The sequence below is a fragment of the Microcaecilia unicolor genome, chromosome 3 (assembly GCF_901765095.1).
Source record: "Microcaecilia unicolor chromosome 3, aMicUni1.1, whole genome shotgun sequence".
In the NCBI taxonomy this organism is placed as follows: domain Eukaryota; kingdom Metazoa; phylum Chordata; class Amphibia; order Gymnophiona; family Siphonopidae; genus Microcaecilia; species Microcaecilia unicolor.
Window position 1 is genome coordinate 54,709,370 of NC_044033.1, and position 24,478 is coordinate 54,733,847.

Sequence of the window (24,478 nt, forward strand, 5' to 3'; positions counted from 1 at the left end):
TCACACCAGACGGCAAACCTCCTCCATTGAAAGAAGTAACTCCTCTTAGTGGAATCTTTCCTGGAAGCAAGCAAGATGCGGGAGACACCCTCTGACAGACCCAAAGAGGCAAAGTCTACGCCCTCAACATCCAGGCCGTGAGAGCCAGAGACTGGAGGTTGGGATGCAGAAGCGCCCCTTCGTCCTGTGTGATGAGGGTCGGGAAACACTCCAATCTCCACGGTTCTTCGGAGGACAACTCCAGAAGAAGGGGGAACCAGATCTGATGCGGCCAAAAAGGAGCAATCAGAATCATGGTGCCTCGGTCTTGCTTGAGTTTCAACAAAGTCTTCCCCACCAGAGGTATGGGAGGATAAGCATACAGCAGACCCTCCCCCCAGTCCAGGAGGAAGGCATCCGATGCCAGCCTGCCGTGGGCCTGAAGCCTGGAACAGAACTGAGGGACTTTGTGGTTCACTCGAGATGCGAAGAGATCCACCAGGGGGGTGCCCCACGCCTGGAAGATCTGTCGCACTACTTTGGAACTGAGCGACCATTCGTGAGGTTGCATGATCCTGCTCAATCTGTCGGCCAGACTGTTGTTTACGCCTGCCAGGTATGTGGCTTGGAGCACCATGCCATGCCGGCGAGCCCAGAGCCACATGCTGACGGCTTCCTGACACAGGGGGCGAGATCCGGTGCCCCCCTGCTTGTTGACATAGTACATGGCAACCTGGTTGTCTGTCTGAATTTGGATAATTTGGTGGGACAGCCGATCTCTGAAAGCCTTCAGAGCGTTCCAGATCGCTCGTAACTCCAGAAGATTGATCTGCAGATCGCGTTCCTGGAGGGACCAGCTTCCTTGGGTGTGAAGCCCATCGACATGAGCTCCCCATCCCAGGAGAGACGCATCCGTGGTCAGCACTTTTTGTGGCTGAGGAATTTGGAAAGGACGTCCCAGAGTCAAATTGGACCAGATTGTCCACCAATACAGGGATTCGAGAAAACTCGTGGACAGGTGGATCACGTCTTCTAGACCCCCAGCAGCCTGATACCACTGGGAGGCTAGGGTCCATTGAGCAGATCTCATGTGAAGACGGGCCATGGGAGTCACATGAACTGTGGAGGCCATGTGGCCCAGCAATCTCAACATCTGCCGAGCTGTGATCTGCTGGGACGCTCGCACCCGCGAGACGAGGGACAACAAGTTGTTGGCTCTCGCCTCTGGGAGATAGGCGCGAGCCGTCCGGGAATCCAGCAGAGCTCCTATGAATTCGAGTTTCTGCACTGGGAGAAGATGGGACTTTGGGTAATTTAACACAAACCCCAGTAGCTCCAGGAGGCGAATAGTCATCTGCATGGACTGCAGGGCTCCTGCCTCGGATGTGTTCTTCACCAGCCAATCGTCGAGATATGGCAACACATGCACCCCCAGCCTGCGAAGTGCTGCTGCTACCACAGCCAGGCACTTTGTGAACACCCTGGGCGCAGAGGCGAGCCCAAAGGGTAGCACACAGTACTGGAAGTGGCGTGTGCCCAACTGAAATCGCAGATACTGTCTGTGAGCTGGCAGTATCGGGATGTGTGTGTAGGCATCCTTTAAGTCCAGAGAGCATAGCCAATCGTTTTGCTGAATCATGGGGAGAAGGGTGCCCAGGGAAAGCATCCTGAACTTTTCTTTTACGAGATATTTGTTCAGGGCCCTTAGGTCTAGGATGGGACGCATCCCCCCTGTTTTCTTTTCCACAAGGAAGTACCTGGAATAGAATCCCAGCCCTTCTTGCCCGGATGGCACGGGCTCGACCGCATTGGCGCTGAGAAGGGCGGAGAGTTCCTCTGCAAGTACCTGCTTGTGCTGGAAGCTGTAAGACTGAGCTCCCGGTGGACAATTTGGAGGTTGGGAGGCCAAATTGAGGGTGTATCCTTGCCGGACTATTTGCAGAACCCACTGATCGGAGGTTATGAGAGGCCACCTTTGGTGAAAAGCTTTCAACCTCCCTCCGACTGGCAGGTCGCCCGACACTGACACTTGGATGTCGGCTATGCTCTGCTGGAGCCAGTCAAAAGCTCGCCCCTTGCTTTTGCTGGGGAGCCGCGGGGCCTTGCTGAGGCGCACGCTGCTGACGAGAGCGAGCGCACTGGGGCTTAGCCTGGGCCGCAGGCTGTCGGGAAGGAGGATTGTACCTACGCTTACCAGAAGTATAGGGAACAGTCTTCCTTCCCCCAAAAAATCGTCTACCTGTAGAGGTAGAAGCTGAAGGCTGCCGGCGGGAGAACTTGTCGAATGCGGTGTCCCGCTGGTGGAGAGACTCTACCACCTGCTCGACTTTTTCTCCAAAAATGTTGTCCGCACGGCAAGGCGAGTCCGCAATCCGCTGCTGGAGTCTATTCTCCAGGTCGGCGGCACGCAGCCATGAGAGCCTGCGCATCACCACACCTTGAGCAGCGGCCCTGGACGCAACATCAAAAGTGTCATAAACTCCTCTGGCCAGGAATTTTCTGCACGCCTTCAGCTGCCTGACCACCTCCTGAAAAGGCTTGGCTTGCTCAGGGGGAAGAGCATCAACCAAGCCCGCCAACTGTCGCACATTATTCCGCATGTGTATGCTCGTGTAGAGCTGGTAAGACTGAATTTTGGCCACGAGCATAGAGGAATGGTAGGCCTTCCTCCCAAAGGAGTCTAAGGTTCTAGAGTCTTTGCCCGGGGGCGCCGAAGCATGCTCCCTAGAACTCTTAGCCTCGATGCACTGGCAGCCAAGGAAGAAGGTCTGGACGCTGATGACGTCGATGCACACGATGACCCCGGTGCCGATGCCGACGAAGAGCCCGAGAACAAAACGTTCCACTGGGCCAATCTTGCTACTTGAGTCCGCCTTTGTAAGAGGGAACACAGACTACAGTTCTGGGGACGGTGCTCGGCCCCCAGACACTGAAGACACGAAGAGTGCCTATCAGTGAGCGAGATTACCCGGGCGCACTGGGTGCACTTCTTGAAGCCGCTGGAAGGCTTCGATGTCATGGGCGGAAAAATCACGCCGGCGAAGTCAAAATCCGAAATGACGAATTTGGAGCACCAAAACTTTAAGGGAGAAAAATCTCGACCGAGGCCGAAAAGAGGCCTACCCCGACAACGAAAGAAAACTTACCGGGGCAAAAACTGGAAACACGGGAAGGGGCAAACGAAACCCAAGGGGGTTTCCGGAGCACTTTCCGAACGAAAAGAAACTTTTCCGAAGAAAAAACACGTCGATTTAGAAAACGGACGCGCGAGGTCGACTCTCTGGGGCTCGACACGACAAAAACACAGCCGTACCGAGTGCGGACGAAAGAAGACTGGCCGGCTCGAGCCGGTTTCGGGCGGGAAGACGGCCGCGCATGCGCGGTGCGCGCGAGGACTAGCAAAGGACTTTGCTAGGAAGATTCCGATTGGAGGGGCTGCCGAGGACGTCACCCCATCAGTGAGAACAAGCAGCCTGCTTGTCCTCGGAGAAAAGAAGTTAACTTAGTGGGTTTAATAAAAGGTTTGGATATCTTCCTAAAAGAAAAGTCCATAAGCCGTTATTAAGATGGACTGGGGAAAAACCATTGCTTTCTTCCAGGATAAGCAGCATATAATGTGTTGTACAGTTTTGGGATCTTGCAGGTACTTGTAACCTGGATTGGCCACTGCTGGAGACAGATGCTGGGCTTGATGGACCTTCAGTCTGTCCCAGTATGGCAACACTTATGTTCTTATGTTATCTAGGTATCATTGTAGACAATACGCTGAAATTGTCTGCCTAGTGTGCAGCGGTGGCCAAAAAAAGCAAACAGGATGCTAGGAATTATTAGGAAAGGGATGGTAAATAAGAAAGAATATTATAGTGCCTCTGTATTGCTCCACGGTGCAACCACAACTTGAGTACTGCATTCAATTCTGTTCACTGTGTATAAAAAAAAAAAAAAGATATTGCAGAACTACATCCTCATCTATCTCAGTGATGTCACTTCCTCTTTTATATTCTTGTTTAAAACTCAACTGCATTCATGTCTTGTTTACATTTGCTTCTTCAGTCACACAAATATAGATACACTTTGGCTGCTTTGGTCAATGGTAGGCTTATTCTAGCCTGTGCACGAGCTTTTTCTCATTATGTGCGTCCCCTGTGGAACATGCAACCAGTTATATTACATAATGTAGACAGTGACGGTGATTTCCATAGATTTTAAAAAGCCTATGCAGAAGTGTTTATTTTTGTTAACCTTTTATTATTTTCAAATCTGTTTCTTCTCAGTTTGTGCATTCTTATGCTTGTTTATTGTAAATGATTGTACCCCACCTCGACCCACTATAAATTGGCAGGTTATAAGCTTTGTAAATAATTAGATATATTGTGGTGTTTCAGAGGCTGCCCCGACTTTCACTGCCCTCTATCCACTTGATTACTACCAGGAGGGGGGTAGAGCTCAGGAGAGGAAGAAAACCTAGGGTGGCACTCTTTCTTGGAAAAAAACGTTTAGTGGCCTCTACAGCCTATGATACGGAGAAAGTACATTTAACTGTCTCCCACAGCATATGGGCAGTGCAAGACAAAATGGAAGAGGAGATATACCCTTCTATTATCCAGTCTTAAGGGTTGATATGTGTGAGACCCTTTAAAAGCTGGGGGAACAGAACATAGTGCAGAAAGTTGGTGAATGTTCCCGCAAGTTGGGCTCCCTGGCTCCAACTTGGAGGTTTAATGCTCCAATCACACAGGAAGGGGAAAAGATATGTTAGTTTCACTGTACGGTATATAAATTTCCCTAGGCCAGGGCTTCTCAACCCGGTTCCTAGGGCACACCCAACCAGTCAGGTTTTCAGGATATCCACAATGAATATGTATAAATTTGCATACCAGGGAAGTAGTGCATGCAAATGTCTCATGAATATGCAATGTGGATTACTTGAAAGTCTGACTGGATGGGTGTGTCCCTAGGACTAGATTGAGAACAACTTTCCTAGGCTGAGAAAAAGGAAAGGAGAAGGGGGAGGAAAGAAAGAGACCCATCCTGGATTTGGAAGTGTGTTCCCTGAGAAGTCCAAAAAGATAACCTTGCCATGGGAATTCAGAGGAGAAAGGTAAAGCCTTATCCTGGGCCAGAAGCCTTGAGATGCTGGTTGCAACTCGGATTGAACCCTCTTCTAGAGATGATAAACTATTTATTTATAAAAATTCAGCATTGTAGATAGTTCTATATTTGATTTTATTACACTGAGGGAAGTGTAATACAAAAAAGACTCTGGATGATTTTTTAGCATTACGTGTTGATAGCTCTATAAGATTCTGACCTGAAGTTCGTATGCCCAACGGTCCAGCTGTCCTCTGAAGTTTTGTATTCTTTACGTAAATTTCCACTCTGCAATTGCAGTTACCTTAACTGAGAGGAAGGGGACAACCGGCAGTCAGCCACTGATGGCCAGCGTTTTGTCCCCTGAGCAGTAAGTGTGGGACCGCTGCGCAACGAACTGCCCACAGATGAAAGAGTTGGTGAGTCCTTTGATTAGCGCCGGCGAAGGAGCGTCAACACTCTTGGACCTGGAAAAAAACAACTTCATCACTCCCGAATTATTCAACCACTATGTCCAAAGGAGTGGAGGAGTGAGTTAGAGGCATATGCTGAAACGGAGGACATTTACAGCAGAACCCGAATCAGCGGAACCACTCCTAAACACCTAAGAGAAATCAACTTGAAGTTTTTGGCTCCCGTGGAGGTTACATTGAATACCATCTGGAAGGCGCTTTGGGACCTAATGGTGGCATTAAATAATTCGGTTTCAGATATAATTTTATTAGAGAGTTACATGGACAATTTAACTGAACCCTTTGAGTGTGAAAAATTGATATAACAAATGATCGGGAGGCGGGGCTGGTGGTTGGGAGGCGGGGATAGTGCTGGGCAGACATACGGTCTGTGCCAGAGCCGGTGGTGGGAAGCGGGACTGGTGGTTGGGAGGCGGGGATAGTGCTGGGCAGACTTGTACGGTCTGTGCCAGAGCCGGTGGTTGGGAGGCAGAGCTGGTGGTTGGGAGGCGAGGATAGTGCTGGGCAGACTTATACGGTCTGTGCCAGAGCCGGTGGTTGGGAGGAGGGGATAGTGCTGGGCAGACTTATACGGTCTGTGACCTGAAGTGCACAGGTACAAATCAAAGTAGGGTATACACAAAAAGTAGCAAATATGAGTTATCTTGTTGGGCAGACTGGATGGACCGTGCAGGTCTTTTTCTGCCGTCATCTACTATGTTACTATGATTCTACACGAGCAAGAAGTGGTTATGATTTTGAAAATGATAATAGACCAGAAACTTTTAATAATAAAATGAATATTATTATAGATGATTAATAGAGATTATTGTTTTTCCCAGAGTTCCGGGTATGACTCCTAAAGTTTTCCTCAGAAATATTTCCTCAATTATTACTTTAAAAGGAGTGAAGCCTATGAAAACTGGGATTACTTTAATCAGTGGAATTTCAATTATAGACTTAAGTATATGTATTGTTAAATAACTTCTGGTTTTTAAAAGAGAAAGAATGTCATCAGATGTATTATTTCTAATATTGGACAATAAGTATGTTTTCAATGAAATGATTTGATTATACACCGTATTGGCCTTGAAGAAGCCAACCAGATGATCAATGTGGAATAATGAATTAGATGAGTAATATCTGGGGATAATCAGGTTAATACCACTTTTTTTTCTGTTTACTGTTTAATTGATCTCCTTGTCTTGTTTCACTCTCCCTATTTAGTGGTCTAAGGAAGAGAATAGAATTACCTGACTGAAATAATTCCTATATATTACTTTCTCTGTATTTCCGGCAAGTTGTTTTATTGCTTATAAATAAAAATTAAAACAAGATTCTGCATGTAAGATGGGGATGAACCATAAATTATTTGGTGGGTGAATGCACATAATTTGAAAGTAAAACGTGATCTTATTGGTAGCCAGTGTAGTTTGAGTAGAAGCAGGACACTTTGGGAGTATCTAGTAGCTTTAAGTACGAGACGAGCTGCTGTGGTTTGAGCAGTTTGTAATTTTCTGATTAGTGAGGTCTTAAGTTCTGCATAGACCACATTGCAGTAATCAAATTTTACTTGCTTCGATCCTGAGTGATAAAGGTACCTAAAAGGGGTACTGTAGAATGCCTGTAGATGAAAAGGGCAAGGTGTTTGAGAAAGTGCAGCAAAGTGTGTTGTGTGCTGCCAATAGTTGGAATGGATGTGTGGAAGTAAAGCAGCTGAATTAAAGGAAGCAAATTTTAGAAGATGAAAAGGGCCTTTTAAATGTTTTAAAACCTGACAGAAAGCAGCAGGAAGTCACTAAGAAACATGTATGATTAAGATATCAGTGACAGCAACCAAAAGAGGGGGGTGGGGGGGTTCTCCCAAGGGAGGGGCAGCAGCAGCAACTGAGTAATCTGCACACCTGAAAAGGCTGATGGGAAATAATTTGTATGTTTATGGGATTGTGAGCTGATGTGTATATATAAGAACTACTTCCACAAGAAGGATTTTAAAAAAATATTTATTGTAATTTACAAAATATATTCCAAGGTAGAGTCACCTAGAAGGAAATACAGAAATTAAAAGGGAAAAAAGCACCCAGTCTTATTATAAACAATAATACAAAAACTTAAATATAGTTCACAACACTGTGAGAAGAACAAGTGAAATACAAGAAGAAATCATACAGCTGTGTCAAAACATAGCACAGAGATCATAATTATGCAACAGCAAAAAGCAAGGCAGCACTCTCCAGCTAACCAAAATTACTGTGAATCATGAACTGCCCTAACAGAACTACACATTAAACAAAAAAAAAAGAATTCTTTAACAAATATATTGCAGAATATTCCATATAAAATAACAGATCTCTCTCTCTCTCTCTGGCATTTGCCCTTGAATACGGGCCATCCTCTCAGCCCTCACATTCATGACCCTTAGCTTCCACAACAGCTAGTGCCTCATCTTCAATGGCACTTGGGATGGCAGGTAAAGCTGTACCCTCCAAATACTGCATGGGATGTTGCATTGGTTGTTTGAGAGGCATAGTAACATAGTACATGACAGCAGATAAAGATCCGCATGGTCCATCTAGTCTGCCCACTAAGGCAACCAGAGCCATTCCATGTATGTTACACTCCATCATGATCAACTATTCACACCACAAATAGGGTAGTCACAAAATCATGGAAAAGTAGTTTACAAAGGCAACAGCTAAATGTCATGGACCTCCTTAAGGCCTGACAACATTACCACTTCCTGAATATCATTCTCCTGTTCCTGGGGTGGAATGTGTGAACAGGCAGGCAGGGAGGACTGCTTGGGATAGAGAGGCAAAGGAAGAAGTGGTAGGAGCAGTGAGGGGGTGCCATGTCTGGGGCCCCAACTTCCCCTTGCTGGTTCTGTGGTGCCAAGGCCAGGCCTGCATTACTTGGAAGTCCTCCTAGAAGAGGTCCAGCAGCTTGCTGTAAGCCTGTCAGTATGAAACACAGAAACAACTGTTAGATGTTTGATCACAATGAGCAGAGAAATTGTTGACATCATTGTCTACCCATGATTAGGTCACCCTATGAGTGGTGTCACCCTACTAGGTAGGTTATAAACATACGAGAGACACACAGACACAAGGGTTTGTGGTGGTGTAAGCACTCACTGGAAAGATTTCCCAAGGACACTCAGGGTGCTTGGACATAAGCTATGTAGGAGAGGCCTTTGGTATTATGGGGACGGGATAGGTAGAAGGTATCATCCTAAAGCAATGGAATTAGATGTGCGAGGCCTGCCTCAGACAGTGTGAACTGAGTGGATGGGTACTGGGGATGAGTTTCTAGAGATATTTGCTTGGTAGAGATGCTAATGCATAGAGAGTGAGGGCTAGGCATGGAATAGGGTAGGCCACAGGAACCCTTTTTCCCATCCTTTCCTTTCCTGACCAAGCTATATTTTGACCAAAAGAGAATCAACAAATAGGGGGGCAGGGAAGGAGATTTGGGCTGGAGGGCCAAAGAAGTGCCCCTGCCCTAACAGTGAGGGGAGAGAAACAGTACTGTGACTAACCTAGAGGGGGTTCAGAGGTTTGGGGTGAGCTGGCTGGAACCTGCTGCTAGCTTTGGCTAGTGTGCACATTGTCCTTTCAGCTACCATACAAGGGAAGTGAGCTTTCATGGTGGCAAGGTATTTGCTGGCGATCATGGATCTCATCACTGTGGCAGGTTGCTCCTGAGGCAAACACTGGGCCTGCTGTGAAAATGCTTTCAGGTGGCTATTCAATAATTGTGATGGCATAGGTGAGCACTTGGTACTAACCTGCTTCCTCTTCCAACTTTGCTCAGAGAGCAGAGGGTGTGGCAGTGAAGGCTCGGGATTGAAAGCTGGACCCTTCATGGAGCAGTAGTGTGGTCCCACTCACGTGTGTCATTCCTGGGAGCATATATGCTCCCCCTTCACCTATACTTCCCTGCACCCCCAGGTGAAAGCCCTTGGACAGGGGACAAGCATCAAGAATCCTTCCGAAACCTTTGTAATGATGGGACCTAAATTAATTAACTAGTCTTGGACAGTGATTGGGAATCCCTTCACACAAAGTGCTGTGAAAGCTGCCTCCTCAGCATCCACAGTGCCAGCAAACTGGAAGAAGAGAAGGTAGTTTGACCCAGTTATCAGACCCAAGGCCCACTGCCTGACAGAGCACAGCACTACCACCATTCAAACATCAAGCATATTTTTATTATATCCAATGCCAAACCAACACTTTCTAGCAACTATAGCATTTAATTACTTTTAAAATCTGTGTTATGTTTTTTTCATACTTTATCATGCATCATGTATTTTCTTACATAAAGCTTCTTTGGAAAAGTCATTTATTCCCTAGGGTCTATAGTCATGCCACAAATGTAGCAGTTAACTGACTAATCTGCACTCTGCTTTTTCACTGACAAGATAAAAACAATAGCATCATGGCTTCATGTATAAAGTAATTACAGTAGACAATCAACAAAATCAAGTAAATAAAACTGTCTAAACTCGTGAAAAAGAACTAGTGACCGAGTTATGAAATTTACAACTCACACAACCATTTTATGAATTATAGCTAAAATCATGAACTGATAAAAATACATATATACAAAATTACACACAAACTAATGTTCACACAGTTATTTATTAGAACTCTGCACAAGAAAATATTTTGCCTAGAAGTAACAACTTCTAGGGATTGTAGAAAAAAATGTAAGCAATTATTTTTTTTTTTTACCTAAAGTACACTGAGTCTCTGTGATGACATTTAGCTCTCTTAGGTAAAGTTTCTCCTTGTGAGACAGATCCCGCCGCTCTAAATCTTCATAGGAACAAAAAAAAGTGCTACTTCAAAAATGGAGCAATAAGAATGCAATTTACACATATATATTTACAAGGAATTTATTTAATCCAATACACATCTTTATCCAACTTCCATCCCCACTACTGCTTTTCAGTTAAATTAAGTCTCACCCCTCTCCTCCCCAAACAAGACCAGACAATAACAGATTCATTGTTGAAATCACTTAACAAGGGCATCGTAAAAGCTGCCGCATCACATTCTTTTACACATGATTTATAAATTAGCCAAGCTAAGGAACCAAATCATTTTTTAAACAAAGGATAAATTAAATGCAATAAAAATATGTGAAGCAATACCACTAATCGGCTCATAAACAGATTCTCAAAAAAAATACTGAAAATCCCCACATTTCCTAAAAAAAAAAAAACAAAAAAAAAAACTGGACATCTAAATCAAATTTTTCAAGGAAAAATTGTGTGCTTATAATTTGTAATGACAGTTCAATTCTTTGGGCTACATCAAAAAGCCCTTCAATAAATTATCATTACAAACCCTAAAAAACTTGAGAAACACTCTGAATGTTTAAATAAATTCATGAAAAATAAGCTTAATCCTCCATATAGAAATATGATTAAGATGTATAACTTTTTATTATGGTTATTTTTTTATACCTTTGTCACTTGTTTGGAAAACTGTGATAAATTTGTAAAAAAAAAAAAAAAAAAGGTCAATTTGAAGGAATATTTCCATTTTTCAGTATAATTTTTGGAACGTATTTGAGTTGATTAGAGGAATGAACGGATCCCAACTTTGGTATGTATTGCCACAAGAATGTGCTTTTCAACAACACAAAAATGTTACACTCTTTTTGACACTCTCTAACACTGTGCCTTATCTTCTTCCATCAACTGATCTGGTCCTCCAAAAGATGCTTCTCTACTTATACCTCACCCTCAATAAAGAGGAGCGTTCCAATGAGTATTTTGTTTGTTCTAATATACTCCATAAAATCTGCATTCATCAAAGCTGTTAAGGTTTAGGTACACTTGCATATCTGATTACTTTAATGTTAATGTTAAATTAGTGATTGATACTTTAATGTTAGCCATAAACTCAAAATTAAAGACCAAGTTATTACTTCTTAGTATGTATGTCAAATTAATGAGAAAACTGTAGTGATAAGAAATGAAAATAAAATAATATATGAGAAGTGTTCTGAAGCACCTAGTTAGTAATAATGGCTATTTTCTAATAATTAATTGGATTGCTCACAATCCTGTTATAACCATGGGACATAGCTCCCATTCAGCAGATGGAGCCAAAAGCTGGAAGCAGGTGGTCTTGGTTAACATCTTAAATAAAATTTGATTTATAAACATTTAACAAACTACTTACATATATATATATTTTTTTAATTGTTTAATTTCTTTTATTGATTTTTGATACAGATACAATCAAGAGCTCACAACACAACAACAAGTAACATTTTACAAAGTAAGGCAATACCGGAGCTCACATGTAAGAAGCAGCAATCTACATCCAGAATCAAATTAAGTGAAAACAAGAGACAGGGAGGAAAGAGGAAAAGAAGAGGGAAAGGGGAGGGGGGGCTGGAGGATACAAATCAAAGTATAAAGCATGCATATGCCAAAAAATACATCAAATTTAGTACTTATCTTTGTACTATATCAAAATAAGAGACAAGTGGTAGCCATTTTTCCCTATATGAAGCAAAATGAGAAGATTTCTTTGCATATATTTTATAAACAAAACAAAGGGATCCTTTTACTAAGCTACTCTAAGAAATAGCCTTAGTGTGCCCTTACAGACTCACGATAAGACCATTTTTACCATAGCTATAATTCCTTTATTCTATTTTAATTTCTGGCCATGTGCTCATGTTGCCATGAGTACATGGCCATTTAAAAAAAATACTGCAGTCAGCACTTACTGCCACCTATTTTGTAGTTGGTATGGGCTCCTGCATTACCCGTGCGCTAACTAATTAGCCTGTAGTAATGTAGATGTGCTAACTGATTATTGCAAGAAAACTCACTCTCTGCCCAGACACGCCCCCTCAAAAAACTTACAAAAGAAAGTCAGTGCATGGATAGCGCACACATCCAAAAACTACCACAGAGCACATTAGCACATCCTACATTCGGATTTTTGTTCTTTTTTGCTGCATTGGGCGATCTTAAGGCAGCTTAGTAAAAGGCCCCAGAGTTCTTAAGATAGAGACACCTCTATTATCATAACAACCAAGGAAAAATATAAATAAGGTTGGGTTGAATGAAATATGATGATGAACTTGAAAAATAATTTGTAAAAAATTTGTTTCAGATGTTCTGCCTATACTAGTCAACTATGAGTCTTCGCTAGAACTGATACTCAATTACTACAGGAATACCCATGATTATTTAACTGTAAAAAAGAACTTTCTTTTCAAAACAACATATCTATATTCATTCTAAATCTCTCATTAAAGTAAGTCAACTCAGTCTAGCTACATCTAGCCACTACCTTTGTATATTTTTCACATTCTGCTACCTATAAAAAAAATTTCAAAATGAATTAAGGCAGGAGCTTGTTTCCCTGATCTACACAAGATAGTATTTTCAATATGAAAGAATATTATAGAAATATTCAAAAGTAATTAAGAAACCTAAGGTCCTGAATGCATAAGTCTTCACAATCCTTGACTCAACCGATGGGAGAAGCCCTTTTAAGTAGTAATAGCTCCAAATCATTTAGGCTAAGTGTTAACCAATTCTGCAAGCAGCACATGCCAGTTTTTGACACCACATAACTTACTGAAGGGAGGCTGCTAGCAGGGTGATGTGCTATATGTTACTAGTAAAAAAGGCCCGTTTCTGGAACGAATGAAACGGGCGCTAGCAAGGTTTTCCTGGGAGTGTGTATGTTTGAGAGAGAGAGCCAGAGTGAATCTGCGGGTGTGTGACAGAGTGAGACTGTCTGTGTGACAGTGTGTGTGTGTGTGAGAATGAGAGTGTGTGACAGGGCCCCCTCCCCTGTTCCTAATGCCCATCACCCCGTTCCCTCCCCTCCTTTTCCTCCTCCTTCCCACACTTTGGGTTCCTTAAGGCTTTCAAAAGTCTATGTACCCCCGTGGCCCTAACGCCCAGCATCCGGATACCCCACCGCTTTCCTCCTCACCCCTCCCCCAAGATGTAATACTTTCACGTCCTTCATTTATTTTTAAAGTGTCCTATTTACCCTGTGTACAAATGCCCGGCATTCAGATTGTGTTCCTCTCGTAAATTTTCATTTCTTTCATTCATTCAGAACTTGCCCCCCCCCCCCCACCGAAAACATTTGGTTCCTTCAGTCTTTTAAAACTGTGCTATGTACCCTTTGTGCTAATGGCCAGCATTGAGATTGTTTTCCTGTCCCAAATTTGCATGTCTTTCAGTCATTCACAACTCCCCCCCCCCCTTCTCCAGTTTAACAACACTTTCGTTTCCTTCAGTCTTTTAAAACTCTCCTATCTACCCTGTGTCCTAATGGCCAGCATTCAGATTGTTTTCCTTTCCCAAATGTTCATGTCTTTCAGTGGTTCAGAACTCCCCCCTCCCCCCATTTAACACTTTCAGTTCCTTCAGTCTTTTAAAACTCTCCTATCAACCCTGTGTCCTAATGGCCAGCACTCAGATTGTTTTGCTTTGCCAAATTGTCTGTCACGGAGGTCAGTGCTTGCCTGCCTAGCAGACCACTTCCGGCAGGCACGGTCCCAAGCACATCCTGTTGGAGGTGAGAATTATTATATAGAATATTGCTTAACACTGAGCACACAAAACACATATGTATGCAACGTCACCTAAATGCATCTTTGGAAACACTATTATCAGAAGTGTCAGGGTTTGAATCCAGGACCCCATAGTCCCGAGACTGCCAACCTGCCAGTGAGCCACAACTTCTGCAAAGCCTTAATCCAGCCCCTAGAATCTTTGAGTAGGGGTGGTGGAAGATACTCACCCCACAAAAAGCTCTCTGTACCAGCAAGGTGCGTGTCCACCATATCCATTATACCACATCATTAGGAATACTATCTGGGAGGCCACACACACACACACACACACACCAGAATAGAAATTACTGTATTTCTTTAAGATAGATGTCTTGTCCCCTGCGTACTACAGCCTTCCAACTATGCCCTACTGGAAAAACAGAACTGCAATCACAAAGAAAACTTTAGACCCTGAAAGATTTATCAAAGTAAGTTTTTAGTTCAGTTTTAAATTTTTGATAGGATGGCTCCATGCATAAGAAAAGTGGCAAATTATTCTATAAGGAAGGTCCCACTACACTGACAATGGATAACCGGATAGTGTCAGAAGGATGGTATGACAAGGATGTTGTTGCAATGGTCTTAAGAATTTAACAGGTATATAAGGTATTAATAATCAAGATAAATATAATGGCATCCTACTCTGTGTACTAAAGTTAGAATCTTGTAAGGGATTCTTGTTGTGAGTGGCAGCCAATGTGTCTATTTCAACAAAGGTATCACATGTTCCCTGCATTTGGCCTTCTGATATCTAACTATGGTATTCTGAATTAGCTGCAAATTGATTTTATCTACAATCTGTACACCTGAGAAAAGGGCACTGCAATAATCCAACACCAAAGAATTAAATACATTCCCTAGGGCATTTCAATCAAAATATAATTTCACTGTGCAGATGTTGTTTAATTTACAAATATTTTTGAACTATTGATGAAATGTATGTTTGAAAATTTAACTGGTCATTGATAAATCCTTATACTCACTGAAATATGTCAATTTTTATATCTTCAGTAGTAAGGTATACTGGAAGGGAGTTTCCGGATGTTCTTGTGAAAATTATGGTTTTTTACTTAACTGTGTTTAATTTCATTTTATGAACAGTCAGGCAATTTGGTCAAACTTAATAATGGCCAAGGGTTGACTTGAATCCAATGTACTCAATCATTGAATGTTGTCATGATAGGTGAAAGACATCAATCCTAATGAGTGTGTGTGTGTACACACACACACACTATATATACATATATATTTATTTATTTTTTTACACACACACACATTTTCTTTCATTTATAGCCTGCCTCTAACAATGTAAATATATACATTAATTGAACACTTAATAAAAGCATCTGTAAAATCAAAACACATGTCATAAAACAGGCTGCCTGTGCATACTTCCATTACATATAATTTAATCATCTCCTGTTGGGTTAAAAAGAATCCCAAGGCTAATTTCTTTGAGGTTAAAAACTATAGACCTGTGGCCTCTATTCCCTTATTTATCAAAGTAATGGAAGGGTATGTTACTAAATGTTTGACTAATTATATTGATCATCATGAGCTTCTTCACACCATTCAATCTGGCTTCAGGAAAGACCACAACACTGAGACATTGATTGGAATGCTGGTAGTGCAGGACAAAAGAGTGCTACGTAAGGGACATGCACTGTTTTACAGTTCGATTTATCCAGGACATTTGACCTGGTAGATTGGCAGATTTTAAACTATATCTGCTATCATTGTGGAATTCAGGACAGACCCTTTCTTGGTTAAAGGGTTTTCTGATGACAAGATACTATATGGTCAGAAAAGATGGTATCCTGTCTGAAAAATGGAAGGCAATTAGTGGGGTCCCCTCAGGGATCACCACTTTCTCCAGTATTGTTTAATCTATTAATGAGATCATTGGGTAAATTTCAATTTTTGCATTACATCTACGCAGAAGATATTACATCTGTCTGCCATGCTCTGGATTCCTGGACACAACACTGTCTTATATACAACTTTGTTTCCAACCATCATCTAAAAGTGAACAAAGATAAAACTAAATTTTTTCTGGAAAGGTTCAGATCAAGATGAAAGATTTACATCTAAATTTCTACTTGATGGAACAAGTTTACGTTAGACCTTCAGTCTAAACTTTTAAGGGCAGAATTGGATAATTTATTAAGAATGCAATCTTATGTCTCAATGATTTTGAGAAAAACCTTTATTGAAAACTCAGATCTATCAAGATGTATTTTGCAACAGATGCCTTCAGATTGTTCTACAGGCATTAGTTTTGGCCAGATTTGATTACTGTAATTTGGCTTTAATCAGCTGTTCCATGGAATTATTAGACCAACCACAAGTTTTACAGAACATCGCAGGTTAATCTATGGCTCAAAATGCTATGACTACACTGGCTATCTATTAAAGAACGTAGTCATTTTAAAGTGTGTACAATGATCTATAAGATCTTGTTGGGAGCAGTGCCTCTGTATATTTTGGATGTAGTGAATCTCCACAGATCTCAGACAAATAATCAATTCCTTTTACAATTTCCCAGCGCCACTGCTTTGAATTCAATTAAAGATTTTTCTGTGTCACTCCATTACCAGATGGCTTCATCATGGAACTCAATTACTTTTGTCTTACGATGTTGTTCATATTAAACGTTGCTTAGAAAGAATTTGAAACCATCTCTGTTTCCGCATCTGAAGTCTTAATTGTCACATTTAATGTATATTTGATCTCATGCTTGAATGTTTTATCGTAACTACCAGAATGATTGTTTCTGGCTTTCTTTGTTTAACCCGCCTTCAACTGTTAAGGTATATGGCGGGTAAGAAGTTATGTTGTAACATAACATGTGGACCACTGTCAATACAATTCCTCCCTTTTGGCCTTTCACCACCCCCTAGGGGTTTTATCACATGCTTAGAAGTGCCAGTCATTCATTTCCACAAGCAAGGTCATCTAGCTTTTCCTTACCTCAATGACTAGCTCCTGGCAGCTTCCTCAGAATGCATAACTCAAGCACTCAGGGATCAAATAAGTCACCTTTTTCAGTGTTCGACTTCATCATCAACTTTCAGAAATCAAATCTAGCATCCTACAACCAGGATGTCATTCATAGGGGCTGTTCTGGACAATAGAAGCCAAAGTTTTTCTGTTGATGGTCAGATTGTAATCTTTGATGTTTTACATTCACAACATTCAAACTTCTACGATGTTCAAGAAAGAACCTACTTATATATGCTCAGCCATAAGGCCATCACCATTTATTTAGTTCCTCTTGCTCGACACAACCTGTCCCACCTCTACAAGAACTGATTTAATTCTTAAGCTATGGAACTAAGAAGTTGAAGAAACTGTTGTATGTGAGAAAGGCCATAAATGCTCAGAACTATACACTCTGTTTTGAACTACGGGAGTGTTTTGTTATCAGCAAAGTGCAAAGACATTATTTACTTGTGTACCTGATCAATCCTGCCATCTATGCAAAAAGGTTACAGACTATTTGATGCAGAGACTGGGGGAAGGCTATCTAGTATATAGTCTTCTTGCATTAACTAATATATCTTAAATGGATGTTGAAAGTCCTGGAGTAGAAAATACTGTTCAGTTTTCATTGTGTGTGGGCAAGCGAGTTGGAATAAAGGCAGCATTCTGACAGAACTGCAGGTTTAATAAGATAAGCAAAATGCTATGAGAATTATATGTTGGAACCTGCGTAGGGTCTTTGCTATAACACATATGGAAAAATATGCATCGAAAAGAAACCAAATTCAAATTATGGGTAAAGCATTTCTTGCCAGTTTATCTATGGGAGGGTGGACTGAACAAGAAAGCTTTACATTTCCAATGCTGGCAGAGGAGTCTGATGGTGGTGGACCATATTGCCCACTATTTCCAATGAGGTTTTGGCCAAGATGGTGGGAGAAAATTTGAATGCACTTGATATGCAGCACAAGGTTTTACAACCTGGCCAGTGGCAAAAAAAAAAAAAATTCGTATGAATAAAATCTGGTTCTTAGGCTGTAGGGTCCATTTCTCAAAGTTGATAACTCACCTAGTTCAAAGCCCTGGGTTGAGGGCTAGAGCTAGATTATTCGAGAAAGTTGCCAGAAGTAAGACAAGGTATAGAAATGCTAGTGACAAATCACTATGAGCCACTACCACTTCTTGGCATTTGGTGAAAACTCTAGAGACTGATACGAGGCTGAAGGGAATTACTTTGTATTAGGGCTGCATTTGAATTAAAATTTTAAATTGCGATTAATCTCACAATTGAAACATATGCTATTTATTTATTTTCTCTACTGCAGCAACTTGCAACTCTAGGCAGGTCACTTAACCCTCCATTGCCCAGAGTCACAAGAAGCTGAAGGGAGGAAGGGGGGGGGGGGAATTATTTATATATCTATACATACACACACATACATACACACACCTTTAACCGCACAATTAATTTTGATTACAAATTTTAATCGACATGCAGCCTTAACAAAATTAAAGAAAAAGTAATGAGACGAAATACAAAATACAAATTGAAAAACTACAAATTAAAGAACCTAAAACGGCATGCAGAATAGTTATCATCAGCCTTACAGTTTTCACAGTCTACTTTGTATTGATACCGGTACAAACAAAAAAGGAACCAAAGGTACTTCCTGCAACTCAGATGCAATGGAGCATATTCGTAAGTATCCTTGAAATCCAGTGTGCAAAGTCAATCTCCCTTCTTCATGTGGGGGAGACTAGAGGGAAGTGCATTCATCTTGAACTTTTCTTTTTCTCTATAAAGGTTGAGATCTCCGAGACCTAATAGAGCATAAGTCTCCTTTCTACTTGTGGCTGTTTATAGTGGAGTCTGTTAGGGCCTCCTCTGACAGCCTAGTATCAGTGAGGATCGTGATTATGTGGGGATTATTTCTCTGATATATCTACATACCATAAGAAATATACAATTTGGAAGTATGGGGCAAATAAGGGTTTTCTACCTCCTTACACCCCAGATATGATGGACCAACCACCCCCGAGGTAAGGGGTGATAGAAAGGACAGAAGCTATTTTCCTTCCAAATGAATAGTCTTTATTCCAGTACAGATAATAACAAGGCAATAAGATGATAAAGCAATTAGACAATAATCTATTTAGGCAAACAATTAGGCAAAGTAATTAAGCAGTAATTAGAAAGCAATTGTCATTAGGAAGTAATTGGACAGTAATTGGAAAGTAATTAGAAAGCAATTGGAATTAGGAATTGGAAGTAGTTGGACAGTAATTAGAAAGTAATTGGAATTAGGAAGTAATTAGAATAGACAGAATAATTAGATGGATGGAGTAATTAGGTAGAGTAATTGGACAAAGTAATTAGATAAGGTAATTAGAGTAGGTTGGATATTAGGTAATTAGGAAATAAATTGTAATTTGTTATTGAGAGGGAGTGAAACCACAGCTGCAAAGAATTACTCTCTGTTGGTCATCTCAGCCCTCTGACTAAATCCAGCACAGCAGCGTCTTATATACACTGGAATGAGCAAAAATCCCCTCCCATCCAGTCTACAACTTGCAATGTCAGCCAACTTTATCGTAACATCAGCTAAATCCTGTCTTACGTTATTCTTTACAGAATACAGAATAATGTTTATAAAACTCAGCATCTTAAAATAAGTTCAAGGTTCTTTTACAGAGGATTATAGACGCCATTTTGTTATAGGAATTTCGTAGTACCCAGGGCTTATCAAAGTGTTATCTAGATCCTCAACACTTCTCCATCTTCCAACCTTGTGGAGTAGTCTCAGTGGGTCTCAGCGACTGTCAGGGAGGGTGGAATAATGCTCTTAAGAGTCAGAGTGACCTCGGATACATAGCTTTTCACAGCTCTCAGCAAAATTGCTGCTGTATTACACAGAATGCTGAAGTCAGGGCTTTCAGAAAGATTCGGCCCTTAGCAAAAGCATAGAAAAGTTTGAGCCTTATAACTATGCAGTTCATAAGTCATAAATGACCTGTCAGTGGTCAGAAAACAGCACATCAATTCATTCCCCTCTTGATGATTGAGAAATCATCACCTGTACAGATAATAATCCGCAGGGTGCCCAATTGATGAAGGGTACAACAGTTTGAAAACGAAGGAACCCAAACTAAACCTATCTATGCCTGGGGAGCTGAAATAAGCTCTAACCAGGAAAACCCATATAACAAATAAATGGCTAAACCAGGAAAAATGCTGAAAATAAATTTAAATATTACGCTCAATTTCATAAAGACAAGGTTCAAAATTATGTACAGAAAATCAACTCTGAAGTAAGGAGAATACAGTAAAGAAAAAACAAAAATTAACATATGCAGAAATTAGAAAAAAAAAAACTATGTATAGAAGAATGTACATAATATTTCAACTAATAGCAAAATAAGCAGAATGTCTTCCTTAAGAAAGGAGATGTACTTGCGTTACAAGCAGTAAAAGTGCTAGTAACAAGAAAAGTAAAAAATCAAAAGCAATAGGCCTGCAGAACATTCAAGAAGAAAGTGTAGTTTGTTTTCTACTGAGAGCAGTAGCAGGAAGTCTTAAGACAAATCCACGAGCACAGGGAATAATGCAACAGACAATTAAAGCAGAAACTAAAATGACAAGCAAAATGGAGGTAAAAATAGACATGAAAAAAAGGTTTTACAGTTACAAAAGATTGTATTCCACCAGGATGTCCAGCTAATATCAACACCTGAACTGGTAGCTAAGTCGTTGGCTAAAGCAGAAAGGCCTTGCAATGCCTTCATTACAGAACCATCAGTGTCAGTATTATTGAGAACGTAAGTACAACAATGATTTCTGGCTTTAAATTGATCAAGTACCCCTCTTGAAACTCCTATAGAGTCTAGATAGATAGTGTTATCAGGAGAGTTAGGAACATGTCTTTTGACACGAGATATCTATTGAGGATAGGCAATTACAATGGGTATAACTAATTAAACAAGAGCACATATACCAGACCAGTGGAATGGCAAAATGGGATATAGAATCAGAACGTGGGATAGGAAAGCTAGAGAAATTAAGTATTGGGAGGTCAGAAGGGTCATAATTATCAGAACAATGGGTAACATTTCTCAGAAAGCGAAAATATGTCTGGGTGGTGTAGCGTCGCAAGCATATAGAAAAGGTTAGATTAAAACGCACATCAAATGAAGGAGGAAATAAGGAATTAAAAGTTAAATGTGGATAGAAGAAGTGAATAAACCTTAATGAAGTTGAAATAGGATGTTCAGATGTAAATAACATTAACATATACAAACATTATTGTCTGAAATTAAAAGGAAAAGAAAATAACTGAGGTGCAAGATGAGGTTTTGTACACAGGTAGTAGTTAGAAATCTTAAGGGAAGAAGCAGTGTAGTGTAGCCAATTTAACCATGTATTAAAAATTTTTATATCCAGTCTCATGGAATATGGTATCCTGAACAGAATTAGCATTAAGAATTTTGAGGTCATAGTGGTACATAAGTACTGCCATACTGGGAAAAGACCAAGGGTCCATCAAGCCCAGCATCCTGTCTCCAACAGCGGCCAATTCAAGCTTCAAGAACCTGGCAACCCCCCCCCCCCCCCCCCCAAAAAAAAAAATAAAAAAAATTTATAATGTTCAATGGACTTTTCCCTCAGGAATCTTTCCAAACCCCCTTTAAATTCCGTAAGGCCAGCTGCTGTCACTACATTCTCCGGCAACGAGTTCAAGAGTCTAACTACACGTTGAGTAAAGAAAAACTGTCTCCTGTTTTAAATCTACCATATTCTAGCTTCATCTTGTGTCCCCTGGTTTTGTTGTTGTTTGAAAGTGTAAACAAACGCTTCACATCTGTCCGCTCTATTCCGCTCATTATCTTGTAGACTTCTATCATATCACCCCTCAGCAGCCTTTTCTACAAGCTGAAGAGCCCTAACCTTCTCAGCCTTTCCTCATAGGGAAGTCATTCCATTCCCTTTATCATTTTCGTCTCCCTTCTCTGCACCTTTTCTAATTGAACCATGGTTCAAGGGTTATAGTAAACAAAGTTTAGTGCCAATTTGGTCATCAGGATAGATGTATATGTGTTAAGTGATATATTGGCGTTCTAAAGCTAGGCTTGTGCATGTAAGGACATCATATAGATTTAAGGAAAAAATGATAGGTGTCAACCTAGGACTTAGAATTATGTCATGTTGTAATGGGAACTGATGAGCTGGACCTATTAATTGTACAGGGTCTAAAGAATAGGTGACATAAAAGAAACAAAACAAAGTTAGAAAGGTGGTTAAAAGTTAGAGGAGACATAATGTTAACAAGCAGAGAAAATATTAGAAAGTAGGAATTAAGGGCCGGCAGAATGCAGCAACAAGATATGCATGATCTAAAAATCAAAAATGAAAAAAAAAAAAAATAGAATTTAAGAGGACAAAAATGGGGTGCAGGAGAGAACGATATGTAAAGTATCATGAGTAAAAGTGGGCCATGAACAATTAAAACTATGGTGGCATATGTCTTACACAAGGACACAAACCTGAAAACCAGGTATTAGCAGAAAAAATAGGAGGCGCATTAGCACATGGAATAGTAAAGTAAGAAATTTCAACAGGTCATATGAAATTTTCTGAAGCCACTTAGCATTAGTTGCGGCTTGCAAGACAGTAGTAAAGAAAGAAACTGCACCTAGTTTAGTGAAAGAAATTAAACAAAATTCAGCAGGAATAGAAAATCAAGCAGACAGGTTGACAGGTACCAGAAGTATTCCCAAGAAGATATGGGTAGAATTAAAAGGAATAGCGGTCACATAAGACAATACTTGACCTAAGTGTTGACCTGTAGCAGAAAAGGAAATACATAATAAAGAATTCAGTACAGTTAACCGCAACAGAAGAAGAGTTAACCAGTATAGCAGCAGACAGCATATGATATGAAGCATTAGAAAACTAGGCAACAGATATAGTATGAGGAGTATTAATTCTAAGAACAGAAACCAAATGGTGGAGAGTGAGCAACAAGAATAGGAGAAAAACAAAGAGTTGTAAGAATAAAACACAAATTCATTAGCATAGCAAATACTTCATCATGGCAAGAGTCCAAAATATAAAGTCCAAAATCTAAAGTGCAAAAGGTAAAATTTTTCTCAAGTTCTAAACAACCAGTAGGTGATGGGCGAAGATCAGTTAGATGGTTCCAGGAAGAATCGCCTTCCAGTAAAGATGATGTAGTAACTGAAGCAGAATCCTTGGCATCGGACTGCAGGAAGAGTTTGATATCTTCCAGAACATAGCAACAGAAGATGATGGAAGATAAAGACCTGCACGGTCCAAGGTGACCCGCACCTACAAGTCTGTGCAGGTTACACTCCTTGAGGATCAAATACAAACAGGGCAGCCGGCAATTTGCCACAATGCCAACCACATATGGGCAGTTATATTTGATGCAATCTTGAAAGAGTGGTTTTGGTTGTAGTATCATATTTATCAATATTTGATTAAACCCAACTTTGTATCAAGATGTCTTCCCCTCCCCCTCTGAAATACACTCAGGTTATGATATTGTGTAATGTAAAATACACATACTTGATTTTGATCTGCCATTTTCAATACACAGACTGTAGAAGTCTGACCAACACTGGCTTACTTCTCAACTACTGGAGCTGTTGGCTAAGCACTAAGTCTTGATTCCATTGTCTTTCAATATAGGTAGCCTCTGATTATCCCACATTTTTTAATTCTGTCACTATTTGTCTCCACCACCTTCCCCAGGAGGGCAAGTATGGAATTTAGTTAACAGACCACGAGAGAGGTTGATCTGGTGACAAATCTGGAACATAGGCTAGTGTCCTGTCTTTACAATGCCTAGAACCCAGGAATCTGTGGTGATATGCTCTCACTTCTAAACAAACATTGTTCCCAACTCCCCTACAGAGAAAGCATGGTCAACATTCTACCAGAGGGAGGGGGAACATGGTTGACTGTAGAGATCAGTCGAAAGTAGGCAGTTGGTTTTGGTAGCACAGGCATTGCCTGCTTTGTCTGTCTTTTTTCCTTGCTAATATGATACACTGCTTAGGCTGTACTATGAAAAGGGATGCACTCTTCTGAAAAGAATTATACAGATGATGGGGGTACAGCAGACAGGCGCTGTAAGGTACAGCATTGGCACTTAATTATATCCATGTTGTCTTTACCTCCAAAACAATAAGTCTCCAGTATGTGATGTAGCTTCCAATTTTTTATGAACATCCTCTCACTGGGTGGATGCATGCAATCATCCCTGTCTCTTTCAACTGAACCCATTGTGTTGGCCCATGATTCCCACTGGACTCAATACCTTAAGTAAAGAGCAGATTAGATCCAACAT

The 24,478-nt window shown here is 40.9% G+C and overlaps 1 protein-coding gene across 2 annotated transcripts in view; it reads right to left on the minus strand.

Annotated features, from left to right (window-relative positions):
* The window catches only part of LOC115465460 (PHD finger protein 10-like), a 282,287-nt gene that overhangs the window by 210,377 nt on the left and 47,432 nt on the right, over positions 1–24,478 (minus strand). The window contains exon 4 of one of the 2 annotated variants that reach the window (XM_030195940.1): positions 10,256–10,339. The exons of the other annotated variant lie outside the window; for it this stretch is intronic. Within the exon in view, the coding sequence (XP_030051800.1) occupies positions 10,256–10,339 (84 nt within the window). The remainder of the gene's footprint in view (positions 1–10,255; positions 10,340–24,478) is intronic. 2 annotated transcript variants of the gene reach the window in all.